We start from the raw sequence: 14,073 nt of genomic DNA, 5'->3' as shown, positions 1-14,073 counted from the left end.
ATCTCCAGCCCAGCTGGAGCGCCCTAGTGAAGCCATCAGTTTAGCTTGTCAGGCTAATATGAAATTACCCACATGGGTCCTGGATTCTAAGACTCCATAGGCTTGCTATCAAATACCCAAAAGCCCACGTTTCACCCATATAAAAGTTTCCATCTATGAGCGCTTTAGCTTCAGTTTGGGAATGCAGGGGGGGGGGGGCTGTAACTCTGCTCTACCACCGTGGGTAAGGCCAATTGTCTCCTACACAGAGTCAAAGGATCAGACAAGGTTCCTTCAATGGAATAGCTCAGAGGTAAATCCAGACATGGAAAAGGTTAGTGTTTTCTAGGGGCTGGGAGAAAGAGGCTTGACTGCCATCTTGATGAACTGGGGGTGTCTTTGTTGATGAAATGCTTTGTAACTTGGCAAGACTATAACTGCACACTTGTACTGAATGCTGCTGAGGTCCACACTAACAAATGATGCACAGTATGTGGTCTAAATTTACCTCAAAATATTTTATCCTATTCTGTAAGGCAGTTATAATATTTTCTAATGTCGCTTTGATGATGTAAAATCCCCATAAACTTTTTATTATGGATTTCTTTATCAGCTTTTCAGAGAGGGCTGATAATTCTGGGTTGTCTTGGTATCCTCAAGAGAGTGAATCAAATAAGCAAAAGGAGTGCTGGCTGCCTAGCAGGCGCGATAGCATGTGCTGAGGACCATGTATGAAAGGCCTAGTGCCCAGTGCAGGGCTGGGGGAGACTGTGGAGCCTAGTGGAAGACGGGCCAGTCACTGGGAGCCTGGCCACTGATGGAATTGTGGGAGCCCAGCCTCTTTCTTTTTCTTTGGCTCTGGGTCATGAAGGGAGCCTCTTGCTGCTCCAACACAGACTCCTGAGGTCAACATTGCAGCTGACCATGGGCTGAAGCTTCCTAAACAAATTAAATGTTGTTTCTTTGTCTTCTGACCACTCTGGGTGAATGGTAGTCATGGAGGCTGAGGAACACAGTGGGCTTTGCACCTCCACCCCGGGTAACTTGGGAGCTTTGTGTCGGGAAAATGCTTGCTATTCTGTATTCTTTTGTTGTCTTAGTATATAATTTTAAAAAGCGTTTTATCTTGGATTTGACCAAATTTTCTAGAGTAGGCTATAAAAATGTCTGTCCTGGAAAGTGAAACCAAACCAAAGCACTGTGGGAGCCAAGGAGAAATAAATAAATATCCATGCATTTCCTTTCTAATTAATAAGAAAATTGCCATGAAAAATTGTTTAAAGGTATAAACCTAAAAGGTATAAACCTTTTTATGATAACCTTCTGTTCCCAAATATTCTCAGCACACATTTTAGATCTTAGACATTTATTTTATAAATGCTTCTGTGGCACAGTTCCCAGATAGAGCTAGAACAGGCACCTGATATTCCACTCATCGCGAGGAACGCAGCAGCAGAGGATGCCCCGGAGAGTAAAGCACATCCACAGAAGGGAAAATCAAACTGACAGATTGGGAAATCATGATAAAGTCAATGGAGAAAAGCATTCTTACAAGCAGAGCTTCCGGGGTCTGGGAGTGCTCAGTGTTAGAGTTCTTGCCTAGCATGTGCTGAGGTCTCCGGGTTCCCTCCCCAGGGACCCCCCCCCCAAAAAAAATCTGGATAGCCGTTTATTCATCTGTTCATCCTCCCCTCCCCCCTCCTAGTGCTGAACATCAAACAAGGGCCTTGCGCACACTAGGCGCATGCGCGCTGCTCCTTTCGTGACCTGCAGTACAGTGGGGCCGGTATTGCAGCATAATGGACACGCTCACGCAGCTTTTCTACCCACAGTTGAGAGAGTGACGAGCTCACAGCCATGCTCAGGACACGGCATACAGATATTACCAGTCCACAGACTGGGGACAGTCCTGTCTTAGCCACGGTCATTGAAAACTCGCACTACAATCCCTACAATGAGGACAGCAATAGAAACAGTCAGAGCCATCCCACGGTAGATAACCAGCTGACGCCCTGTCAAGACCTCCCCAACGGTGGGCACCACACCCTGACTGCTTTCTTCTGCTACCAGCTGGCCAGTCTGGTTCTCTGGTCTGATGATGTCAGGCAAAATCACTCCGTCGGTAACTTCTCTTTCCAAGATGGGTAGATCTGTTTGAAGAGAGCAGTTGGGACATTCCGCTTTGTCTCTGTGGTATTAAAGAAACAACCCTCCACCAACAGCATTTTTTAACTGAAATTTTTTTAATTAAAAATGCATTTTAACAGGAGAGTTCAGAGCTGATCTGACAAATTATGGCTGAGAAAAATGTTGTCACAAGGAGCTCATTAACTCGGCCTCTCTGGCCAAACTGAGTTCCAGACTTTGCAGAGCAGAAATAGAAAGACTGTAAAGATAAGACTCCATTACCTGCTGGGGTGGGGATCGGCTCCTTGTTGCTTTTTAGGCCAGCTCGAACTTGAGCCTAAAAACAAGACTACATGAGTAAACAGAGCGGAAGCCAAGCCAAGGTGTAGATTTTTGTTAAAATGTCAACTTAAGGCTAGTGCTGAAAGTCTAGAATCTCAAAAACAGCCTTCCTGGCCATGAAAATGTCACATGACATGCTAAGAGTGTCACATGACATGCTAAGAGTGTCACATGACATGCTAAGAGTGTCACATGACATGCTAAGAGATGACAGTGCCAGAAAATGGCTGCTCTTGTCCCATGCGCCGCTGGCAGCAATAATGGAAAAACCAAGGGTTTAACACGTTTGCACTTATGCCTTTAGTGTCTCCAAACACAAATAAAAGGACCTAGAGGTAAATGATATCACCATCCAAAAGCTAGTTTACTGACCAAGTCAATATCTATTTTTCCCCTAAGACTTATGTACATGTACGGGTGCTTTGTCTGCAAGTATGTCTGAGTGCAACGTGCACGCAGTACCCGTGGAGGCCAGAAGGTGGCACTGGATTCCCTGGAACTGGTGTTACAGGCAGCTGGGAGCTACCATTCGGGGGTACTCGGAAACAAAGAGAGGATCTCTGGAAGAGAAGCCAGTTCTCTTAACCACCGAGCCAACTCTCCAGCCCCCTAGTCTACATTCCATATATTCTGTTCCCTCAACATGTCAGCATGAATTGAAGAATCACACAATCCATCACCACTAGGCAAAGCCAAGGGGATCAGAAAGAGAAAGGGTGATGACCGGAACTCCTGAGCTCGCCTCCTGTTTCCTTAAGAATCCTTCCTCTTGGCCACCGGCCTGTCTTACATTAGTCCTCACCACAGTGAGATGAGCGCTCAGTCTCTCCCACACGCTCTTGTGGGTCCCCACCAGGCCCAAGTGTTCCACAAATCACAAGTACTTAACACATTACTTCTTTGTAAACACAGAACCAAACACATTGTTAATTGAAGCCTTTAAAAGAGCTAATCAGCATAAACGGGAAATTATTTTACAGAAACACAAAATTTGTGTTTTGAAGCCAATTCCTGTTTTGTTTCAAGCTGAGTCCTGTGGTCAGAGGACACCAGCCAACTCTACTTAAGAGGAACTCTCCTCCTGTCCCCTTTCACCTCCCATTGTTAGTGTGGGTCATGATGCACTGTCTCAAAACCAATGGGTTTTCTTTATCATTTCATCCTGGAAGACACCTTATCAACCACGGATCAAGCACTGATGCATTTCACAAAGCCTGTTACCTGCTGTGCGACTCTGTTCCAGTTTGTCCTCAGGATGTAGATTAAATAGGAGAAGGCTTGGAAGAAGACACAGACTATCAATCCAGCCCAGAGGCCTGCACACACAAAATGAGCATCGTCAATCAGTTCATCCCCATGATCACTAAAATTCTTTCTCGATAACTCAGGATCAATAGAGCAAAATTTCAGTTAAATTAACTTCTCAAAAAATTTGGATAAACATGGAGCAGCCTGAAGTCTGCCACTGATCTATCAGAGACACTGAAGGGACAAGCCAGCAAGCAAGGAACCAAACGGGAAATGCCAAGGGCAGCAGGAATGCCACAGGCACTCTCTGGTCGTTGGTGAAACCTGCAGTAGACTCTAGTGAGTGGCCAGGTGTCTCCTGAGGTGAGAGCAAAGGGTGAGGAACCAGCCTAGGGAGGGTCCAGGCCAGCAGTACAGACAGAGGCAGGAGGAGCCTGCTGCCAATGATGCCAGCATGGGAACCCCACAGAGAGGGCAAGTAGGAAATGACAAGGTAGGAGAAGGCAGTGGAGGACACGTAAGCCGGGAGGAAATAGGAGTTACTGTTTATCCATGGTAATGGGAACCCATGAAAGGGGTAAAGGGGTTCAGACTGCTGTACGCAGGGGTAGGTGTGAGACCTGGTATTTTCAAAAGCTTGCTTTGAAGCCAAACATGGTGGCTCTCACGTACAATCCTAGCATTCAGGAGGCTGAAGCAAGAGGATAATGGTTCAAGGCTACCCTGGGATTCATAGTAAGCTCCAAGCCAAGCCAGTCTCAGCTACAGAGTGAAAATGTCAAAAAAATAAAATAAAAAATAAAAAATAAAAAAAAGGAGGGTAGAGGGAAGGAGAGGAAGTAGCTTGCTTAGAAGATATTCCTCTGATTCCTCTGTTACATGAAAAATATGGAAACTCGGAGACTACAGAGATGGCTCAGGGATTAAGAACACTTCCTGGTCTTACAGAAGACCCAGGTTTGGTTTCCAGTACCTATATGGTAGTTTACAACTGTTTATAACCCCAGTTCCAAGAGATTCAATGCCCTCGTCTGGCACCCACAAGCACTGCACATACGTAGACTCAGGTACACACATATTAAATAAATAAACCTTAAAAAAGTATTGAGACTCTAAGAGAGTCCCATGAATATATATATATATATATATACATATACATACATATATATATATATATATGAAGAAACTAATTAAAGATTTTTTTATGTATATCAGTGGTTTGCCTGAATGTAAATGTAATGCCCAAAGAGGACAGAAGAGGGTGCTAAATCACTCTAGTGCTGGAGTTATAGCAGTCACTGCAGAGCAGGCTGTGCAGAGTTGTGATGCACTGTAAGTTAGGACTAAATCTCCCAATTTGCTTGTCAGCAGTTTGCTAAGATTGATTCTAGAATTTACTACTGCAAAAACATTAAGCAGACGCTAGAGTGATCCTTACGGAAGAGGTGTAGACAGCAGTCAGTGTATACCCTTAACTGATTCCATTCCTAGGAACTGATCCTAAAGCAAGGTTCAGGAACGTGTTAGTGGTATGTACACAGTGGGTGATCCTTGCCCCGTGTTGTGTAAGCAGGAGCCACTCAATGCCCACTCCACTCAGATGCAGTGCAGAGGGGGTGCATAGCACCTCTCCTCTGCCAGCTGTAATTTCATGCTTTGCAAAGAAATGGGAGGGGGGATAACATTTGTTATATGATGTGAGGAGGGATTTCCATACATATCATCATAGTCTTGAAGTTCTCTAATTAGACTTTTCAAAAACAGTTCTGGGGAATGAAGCCCAGGGTATCAGGCATGGTAGGCATCCCCAGCCCCAGCTGCACTATTTTTAATATGAAATAGAATTCAGAGAAATATACAGCAAATGAAAACATGACTATATATACACAAAATACATATACAACCTTTAAATTACTTTGCACAATTCTACAGATTTTGAACCTCAATAAAACTTTTCTAAGAATGATATAGTTTGTTCACGTAGACACAATAAAAGTCCAAGCAGAGCAGAAACTGAGATGCCCTCAGAGGCATAAACTTCTTTAAAATCCTAGGCTAAAACAGGTTCATGGAAGAATTCTACAAAAATAAGTAATTCTTATCATACATAGCTTGCATCGGGGCATACAAAGAAATTGGTCTGATTTCATGGAGTAAGCAATGTCTAAAATAATATTAATATTGTCTCTGACAAGGACTGAGAGTGTGTCTCAGGCTCCGTGGTAGAACAATCACCTGACTCGTGCAAGGCCAACAGCTCAAGCATGCACAACCCGACCAAAACACACATAAATAAAACTACAATGAATTGCAAAATTCACATAAAACAGTAATATAAAAATTTAGCCATTCAATTAGTCTATCACAATCAGTATGATCATGAGGAAGACAATATCCCCCACCTTTGTATTTCATCTAAGGTTAAAAATTACACCAAAAAAAGCATGTCTCAGGTGTTTTTGTTAAAAAGATTCAAAAGAAATAGATTCCACTATCAATTTTTAAAATTTTTCAATTTACTATTTATATGTATGACTATATATGATTGTGCATGTGACCACGTGTATATATAATTGTGTCTGTATGGTTGTATGCTTATGATTGTGTATACACACAGTGGTGTGTATATGACTGTGTGCATGTATGACTGTGTATGATTATGTGTGTATATGAGTGTGTATATGAGTATGCAGATATTTATGTGTGTGTGATAATGTATGGATGGTTGTGTGCATGATTGTGCACATATATATGGTTGTGTGTAACTGTATATGGGTGTATGACGTGTGTGTAGGAGTGTGGATACACGTGTTTTGAGGTCAGAGGACAACTTTGAGGAGTTGGTTCTCTCCTTTAACAGTGGACTCCAGGGTCTGACTGAGGTGAAGAGTTCATTGCAGGCACTTTTACCCACTGAGCCACCTCACCAGCCTTCCGTGGTAACTTAAACATGGCTTACGCCATATGCACACATGTATACTGCAGCCCCCAATCCATTGTGCCCTTTAGTGGAGAAATACCATGAAGTCATAAAACCAGTAAGTCTACTGTCACCACCAGGACTCAGTGCACCATGCAGGAATGACCCCGTTTCCACAGAACAACTTTCCAGTCAACTGCCTTATATCTCACGTGATTTATTTTCCTGCAACAGTGAGATCTGAGGTGAATCGCTAAGGGATCAAACACATACCTATTATCCCAAGTTTAGCAGCAAACATCAGTGACACTCCGATAGGAAAACCAAACCCGTAGTAACCAACGGCGTTCAGGACAGCGCCTATCTTTTGTTTTCCGGTACCTCTCAGGACCCCGCCACAGGTGCCCTGCAGGGAGGAAATTCACAGCAGCACTCAAGTCAGGCGCCTGCTCATCACATGAGTTCAGAGTACAGTGTTGCTGCCCCATAGACCAAGCTGTCCCAGAAGCAGACATCACAGCCGGATGAAGGAAAAACGTCCTGTTTCAAAAACTACTGAGAAAAGGCACAGGGCAGCTTATGTTAAAGAACTGTCAGGTCGTGAGCTGTTTGCTATGAACATGACACCATCTAGAGTCACCTAGGAAGAGAGAACCTCAACTGAGGAGTCCACTCTGTCCCACTGGCCTGTGGCCTGTCTTTGGGGACTGATGTGGGAGGGACCAGCTCACTATGGGAGGTGTCAGCTCACTATGGGCGGAGTCAACTCACTATGGGCGGAGGCAGGTGGTTTCAGTTCCTACCTCCAGGTTTCTGCCTTAAGCTTCTGCCTTGGCCTCCTTAAATGGACTGTGTTTCAGGATATGTAAGTCAAATAAACCCTTTCCTCCCCAAGTTGCTTTTGGCTGTAGATTCTATCACAGCAACAGACAGGTGGCATTGTTTAAATTTCTGACTATCTCAACTGTTTACAGTTATTTTACAAAGTCACATAGCGTCTGAAAAGTTAAAGGCTTCTATAATGGCACCTTAGCAGGGAAGTGTGGGAGTGGCCGAAGGTCACCCACAGAGGGTGGGTGTCTCCACCACTGTTCTCACCCCTGCAGTGCTCACATCCCTTAGCAGGGAAGTGTGGGAGTGGCCGAAGGTCACCCACAGAGGGTGGGTGTCTCCACCACTGTTCTCACCCCTGCAGTGCTCACATCCAAGGGTGGCTGTGAAATGCAGCCAAAGGGTCTTAAAACACCCACAGGTCTGCAGAAGGCAGCCCACGGAGAGACCGTCTGGTGGTCAGTGTAAGCTCATCATCTCTGGCCTGCCTGGAAGTGCACAGCAGCCACCAAGCCATGGGTCACCACATCGCTGAAGGCATTCGGTGTAGAGAGGAGGGGGAGAACCAGGAGCACCCTTGACCTTCACTCCAAACATTAAACCACAGACACGCCATGTTCAGATAAACAAGCTAGGAATATTTTCCACACATTCCAGAGTGAAAAATCGCTGCATACTTACTGCGAGTGCATCAAACAGATGAAAGGGGGCAAAAATGGGCATCACTTGACTCACGAGGGAAATTATGTCCCTGTTACAGGAGGAGGACAGTAGTCAGTGACTTACATCCGGGTCAGCAAGATGGCTCAGCTGGCAAAGGTGCTGTCGGCTCAGCCTGATGAGCTGAGTTTTACCCCCAGGATTCACATGGTGAAAGGAAAGAATCAAGTCCCATAAGTTGTATGCTGACCTCTATACACACACACACACACACACACACACATATACACACATGCACACAACATACACACATATACACACACATACACACATACACATTTGCACACATATACATACACATATACATACACATATACATACACACATATACATACATACACATATATGCACATACATTAGACACATACATATACACATACACACACAACATACTACTACATGATTTTTTAAAATCATAAGCCTAGCATATTACATTTTTTGCAAATCAAGTATATAATAAAATCATACTAATTCAAATTTTATTAATAAATAGGACACTATGAAAATATTTTCTTATTTTTAAAAAAAAGTATTTATTTGAGACAGAGTCTTACTAGGTTGTCCAAGCTGGCCTTGAATTTATCTTCCTGTCCCTACTGCATGAATAACTGCAATTATAGGCTGGTCTGGGCCACTAGGTCTGATAATGGTCCATGTTATTCAACAGACAAGTTCTTATTCTTAAATAATTATGTAATCATCATTACAGAAAATACAATAAAGGTGAAGGTTGAGTCTGTGATTTTTGCAAACATGGCCTCACATGAAGAGTTGGCTCCCACAGACTACCCTGGCCCACGATGTGCCCATCTGAGGGCGAGACTAACCCAAGTGCTGTCTTCTGTTTCTCAGAGCCAAACTCCACTCAGACCTGATGAGTGTCGTGGGCACTGAAGAGTGGGCTGATCTGCATGGGTTAGCACCATTCAGTCTTGTCTCTCCTCTGTCCCCACCCCTCCTTCCTGGTTGTGCTACAGGCTTTCATGTGGCGTGAAGGGCAGCGCCCCCTCACAAGCAGAAGCATGCAGGGAAGAAAGCATCAGAGCAAAGACAGGTCCTGGACGACCACCTACTTGTCATTGGTGAAGATGTAGGCAACCACATCCTTCAGGGCTGCGAGCAGAATTCCCACCAGGAGCGCACAGACACCTGGGAAATAAGGCGGAGTCACAGGAAACAACGGTTCTCCAGAACATGACAATGCTTCTCAGGGGAGATTTGTATCAATTAGTCAAGAATGCAGCTGGGCTCGGGGACATGCATCTGCAGTCCCAGTTTTGTGGGGAGTGGAGGCAGGAGGATTGCTTAACCTTGTGACCTGGGCATTTACAACCAGCCTGGGCCACATGGCAAAACCCTGTCTCAAAATCAGTGTTACATTGTAAATACTCATTCTTTTTTACTGTCTGTGAAAAAGCCAACTAACATCTGCTGTTCTCCATTCCTTCTAAGGGAGCCTGTTATCCAGAGCTAGACCCTTGGGAACGTGAGGCTTACATTAAGAATGTTTTTGTCTCTCTAATACCCAGGGTGAAATTTCATCCCCAAAGCAGAAGCAGGTGACTGAACCATGGGGGCCCTGCTGCCTAGTGCAGGACAGGCCTTTCGGAAAGGCCCTGGCCCCCTTTTTCCACTTCCTGCTCTCTGGCCACACGAGTTCATCCTGTTCCTCCCTTCAAGACTTTATGATATAACATCAAGTAAATCTTGGAAGCTGAGAGCAAATTTCACCAGATAGCCAGACCTGGTGGTACCCTGATCTTGGGCCCTAAAATCTGTGAGCAATAAACTTGGTTCTTAACGAATCCGCCCATCTCGGATATTCCGCTGCGGAAGCACAGACACAGACATTCCACTAAACTCAGACCAGACATCAGGGGCATCGCTCACCAGCACACAGAAGGACAGTGGTACAGGAACACCGGGCCTGGTCAGCGTTCCCTGCCCCGAGAGCATTGCCCACTCGGACACTGGCAGCCACACCAAAGCCAAAGGGCACCTGGCAATCAGCAACCATAAGTCACAGTTTAAAAAAAGAAAGAAAAGGAAGCCTGCATGTTAACTAAAAGCAGCAATTGACGGATGATAAGTGGAAAGACATTATTGATTATTTAGTTGGGGGAGGGGCTTGGATTGTGCACCCACACAGGTGTAAGCCAGAGGTCAACCTCAGACACTCCTTGAGAACTTGTCTCCTCAGCTGCCCCTCCCCACTTCCTCCAGTCAGTCCTTTGATCCAGGTCCCTCATTCCTGAGGTGTCTGGTGACCTAGGGCCACAGCCAGCTGCCCTGCCACCACTCTTGGATTCCTCTACACGCTTCTCTTGGTCTTCCTCCTTCTGTCCTGGTCTCCTCCGGCTTGTGGCTGAGAACCCTTTTAGTCCTGCCGTCTGCATACTGGGCCTCCTCTTAGACAGCCTTCTTCTGTCTTCCAAATTGAGCAACCACTTCCTTTCTTTTTCATTTTTATATTCATTTCTTATTGAGGCAAGAACACATGTGAGGACTCACTCTGTCTGACGCTAACAATTGATTCTAGGCTTCAGGTGTGATAAGCATTCTATCAACTTACACCCCTGCCTCACACACCCCTGCCTCACACACCCCTGCCTCACACACCCCTGCCCTCACACACCCCTGCCTCACACACCCCTGCCCTCACACACCCCTGCCTCACACACCCCTGCTTCACACACCCCTGCCTCACACACCCCTGCCACACACCCCTGCCACACACCCCTGCCACACACCCCTACCCTCATACACCCCTGCCTCATACACCCCTGCCTCATATACCCCTGCCCTCAGTTTTACAATTAAAGGGGGGTGGGTATCCAAAATGGATCCTATTCCTTTTGCCCAGATGGCCTCTGATCTTTATGAAACAGGCAACCAGAGCATCTTTAGCACCAGGTGCCTGTGCTGCTCTGATTCTCGGTTTGCACTCTGCAGCCACACTCTGCCTCCCCCTGCTCCCCATCCCCGCCCATTCTCTTCTCTCTTCTGTGGCAGCCTGCTAGTTCCTCACCTGGCTGACTCCAGCAGCCTCCCCCCACCTTCCTTCCCCCCCCCCCCCACTTCCCCATGCCCACACACCTCTCCCTCCTACCACCCCCACCCCCACCCCTCCACCCCCACCCCGCTTCGCTTCCCCAGGTCTACACACCTCTTTCCTCTGAGACCAGTCGGGCCTGCCCGCTGCTCCACTCTCCCTCTGCCCTTCCTCTTAGCGACCCCTGCGGCAGCACCAAGTAGTGTCCCAGCACAGAGCCTCTGTTCCACTGCGGGCTGCCAACCCTGGGCTCCCCAGGCTAGCTGCTCTCATCTAGTTCAGTCAGCTTAAACTACTAAGCAGACAAACACTCCCAGCCCAGCTACCCCATTTAAAAGATTAGATGTATCCCAGACCCTGCTGTGTGGGTTGTTTTGGGTTTTTTTTTTTTGTTATTTGTTTGTTTGTTGTTTTGTTTTGTTTATGTTTTGAGACGATTTCTCTGTGTAACAGCCCTGGCTGTCCTGGACTTGATTTGTAGACCAAGCCGGCCTCAGACTCACTGAGACCTACCTGCCTCTACCTCCCTCCCCATCCCCCATACCCCCCCCTACCCTCTCTCACCCCCCCACCACCACCCCTGCCCCCCACCCCCTCACCACCACCACCCCATCCCCCCTCCCCCCCACCCCCCCACACCCCCACACCCCCTCACACTCCCCACACCCCCACCTCTCCACACCCCCTCCTCCCATCCCCACCCCCCCCACCCGTGCTGGGATTAAAGGCACATGCCTCCATGGCTGGTCCCTGTCTGCTTTTTGCTAGCTTGCTATACACAGGTGAGATCCTGAGATCCCTCGTGCTTCTTTTTCTCTGTCTCCTGACTAGGCCACAGGCCAGAGGAGGGGAGGAGCTGATCCCTCACACTCAAAACCAAGTCCCAGCAGCAACTTCACAACGGTTAACTGAATATACCAAGCGTCCTGCTGTCTGACGCACAGGCCTTGTTCAGTCTTCACTTGCAGTGGGTAGCTACGGTTTCCTCTCAGGTGTGTGCACAAAATTTGAAGCAGAGAGAATTGGGTGAGGAGAGCATGGCACACAACGGGAGACCATATGGTCAGGACCCAGGTTCCTCCTCCGCCCCTCGGTTAAATGTAATGACAATGATCCACAGATTTTATACAAAAGAAGATACAACGTGTCCTCATATTCTTACCATGTAGGCGACAGAAGCCAGTTCATAGATGACGGCCTGGGCTCCCAGTTCTGTCACATTAACAAGGCCTGAAACAGCAACTCAGACAATACAAGTCAGACAGTAGACCGCAGGGACCATTTTCTTTATGAAACTAGAACACATATATATTTATTCATAGGCGTGTGTCTGTCTGTCTGTCTCTCTCTCTCTCTCTCTCTCTCTCTCTCTCTCTCTCTCTCTCTCTCTGTGTGTGTGTGTGTGTGTGTATGTGTCTGCAACTCTGCTATGGCCCCAGCTTCTAGCCCATATTTTCATTTAAGAGAAGCCAAGAATAGCCCAGATGCAGAAACCCTAGACACCCCTTCCTGGCACTCTACAAACCCCTGTTCCATCAGGGAAGACGCCCTGCAGAGTACAGGTATGGTGAGGGTCCTGAGTGGCGGGGTCTTGGGAGTCAAGTGATACAAGGGGGAACAGGACGGCTTTGGGGACAGCTGAAGCAAGCAGTGTCCACAGAGGGTCACTGAACTATAAACATTACCAGAAACAAGACCAAAATAATTACAGGTCTGGCAGAAACAAGGGTCTCAGCTGGCACACAGCCAAACTCAGTTGGAAGCCTGACAAAGCATCGACCACACAGGGTGGTCAGAGCCGGGATAGCTGGGCTTTTCATCACCCCATCACATGAGCCTCCCTTTCCTGTTCACAAAGCACCGGCAGACAGTGAGCGCCGTACCAGCACAAGCGCTGACGGCCCGGCTGCCGGTTCAAACCTGTATTGCAAGCCCCTACGAGTACCCCACAGAAGCTTCCACTTCCGGGAAGCCTCTGGGCTGTGTCTACCCAGGCTGGGTGGCAGGTTCCCCTGGTACAGACAGACCTGCAAGGAAGGTCCCAATCTCGAAGGTCCACCACTCGATGCACACCATGAACATGCTGGGGATGGCCAGGCGGGTGTAGGAGCTCCACTCCTGGAAGCACTCCCTCGTCCACCCTGGAGAAGAGGCGAGAAAGTAGGTGCGTGCACTGTATAACAGCCACCACCTCTCACACAGTGGGAGCCAGGGTGCAGGTCCCCCAGCAGGATACCGGGTGTCAGGGAAGACCACAGCTGGAGAGGGAAGGAACCAAACTGGCCATGTGAGAACCAGTCTCCAAAACCAAATGTATAAACAAACACCCACGGTGAGTTATCAGCAGGCACTTAACAGGCTGACCAGCGGCAGCACCCCTCTCCCACAGCAACGATGGCAGAAAATAGAAAAGACCCACAGACGCAGAGAAGTGGAAATCTTAAGTACTGTTATTGGGAACATAAAAAGGAACAGATTCCTCTAGAAATGAATGATGGAATCCCTGCACGAGTCAGAAGGTTTGTGTGTGTGTGTGTGGGGGGGGGGTATTTGTTTGTTTTTTGCGTCTATTTCTGAACTAAAATTGAAATGGGATTTAAGGCCAAAGAACAATTTGTATGTTCCTTCACTGGAGCCCAGAGTGCTGGATAGCTCTATGTCAATTTAACACAAACTAAAGTCATCTGGGAGTAAGGACCATCACGTAAGATCAGGCTGTAGGCAAGCTTGTAGGGTATTTTCTTTTTGTTTTGATATATTTTTATTCTATGTGCACTGGTGAGAGGGTATCAGATTCCCTTGAACTGGAGATGCAGACAGCTGTGAGCTGCCATGTGGGTGCTGGGAATTGAAC

The 14,073-nt window shown here is 47.0% G+C and overlaps 1 protein-coding gene across 1 annotated transcript in view; it reads right to left on the bottom strand.

The window, feature by feature from the left end:
• Positions 1-1,339: 1,339 nt before the first annotated feature.
• LOC127695053 (multidrug and toxin extrusion protein 2) overlaps positions 1,340-14,073 on the bottom strand; it is a 41,292-nt gene continuing 28,558 nt past the window's right edge. Inside the window, exons 9-17 of the mRNA XM_052196928.1 lie at positions 13,247-13,360; positions 12,382-12,449; positions 10,058-10,166; positions 9,241-9,316; positions 8,129-8,198; positions 6,890-7,022; positions 3,670-3,764; positions 2,389-2,443; positions 1,340-2,129 (exon numbers count right to left, since the gene is read on the bottom strand). Coding sequence (XP_052052888.1) covers positions 1,894-2,129; positions 2,389-2,443; positions 3,670-3,764; positions 6,890-7,022; positions 8,129-8,198; positions 9,241-9,316; positions 10,058-10,166; positions 12,382-12,449; positions 13,247-13,360 — 956 coding nt within the window. The 3' untranslated portion in view covers positions 1,340-1,893. The remainder of the gene's footprint in view (positions 2,130-2,388; positions 2,444-3,669; positions 3,765-6,889; positions 7,023-8,128; positions 8,199-9,240; positions 9,317-10,057; positions 10,167-12,381; positions 12,450-13,246; positions 13,361-14,073) is intronic.

This window comes from Apodemus sylvaticus, chromosome 10 (genome assembly GCF_947179515.1).
Source record: "Apodemus sylvaticus chromosome 10, mApoSyl1.1, whole genome shotgun sequence".
Classification (NCBI taxonomy): domain Eukaryota; kingdom Metazoa; phylum Chordata; class Mammalia; order Rodentia; family Muridae; genus Apodemus; species Apodemus sylvaticus.
This window is presented reverse-complemented; position numbering and strand designations above follow the sequence as displayed.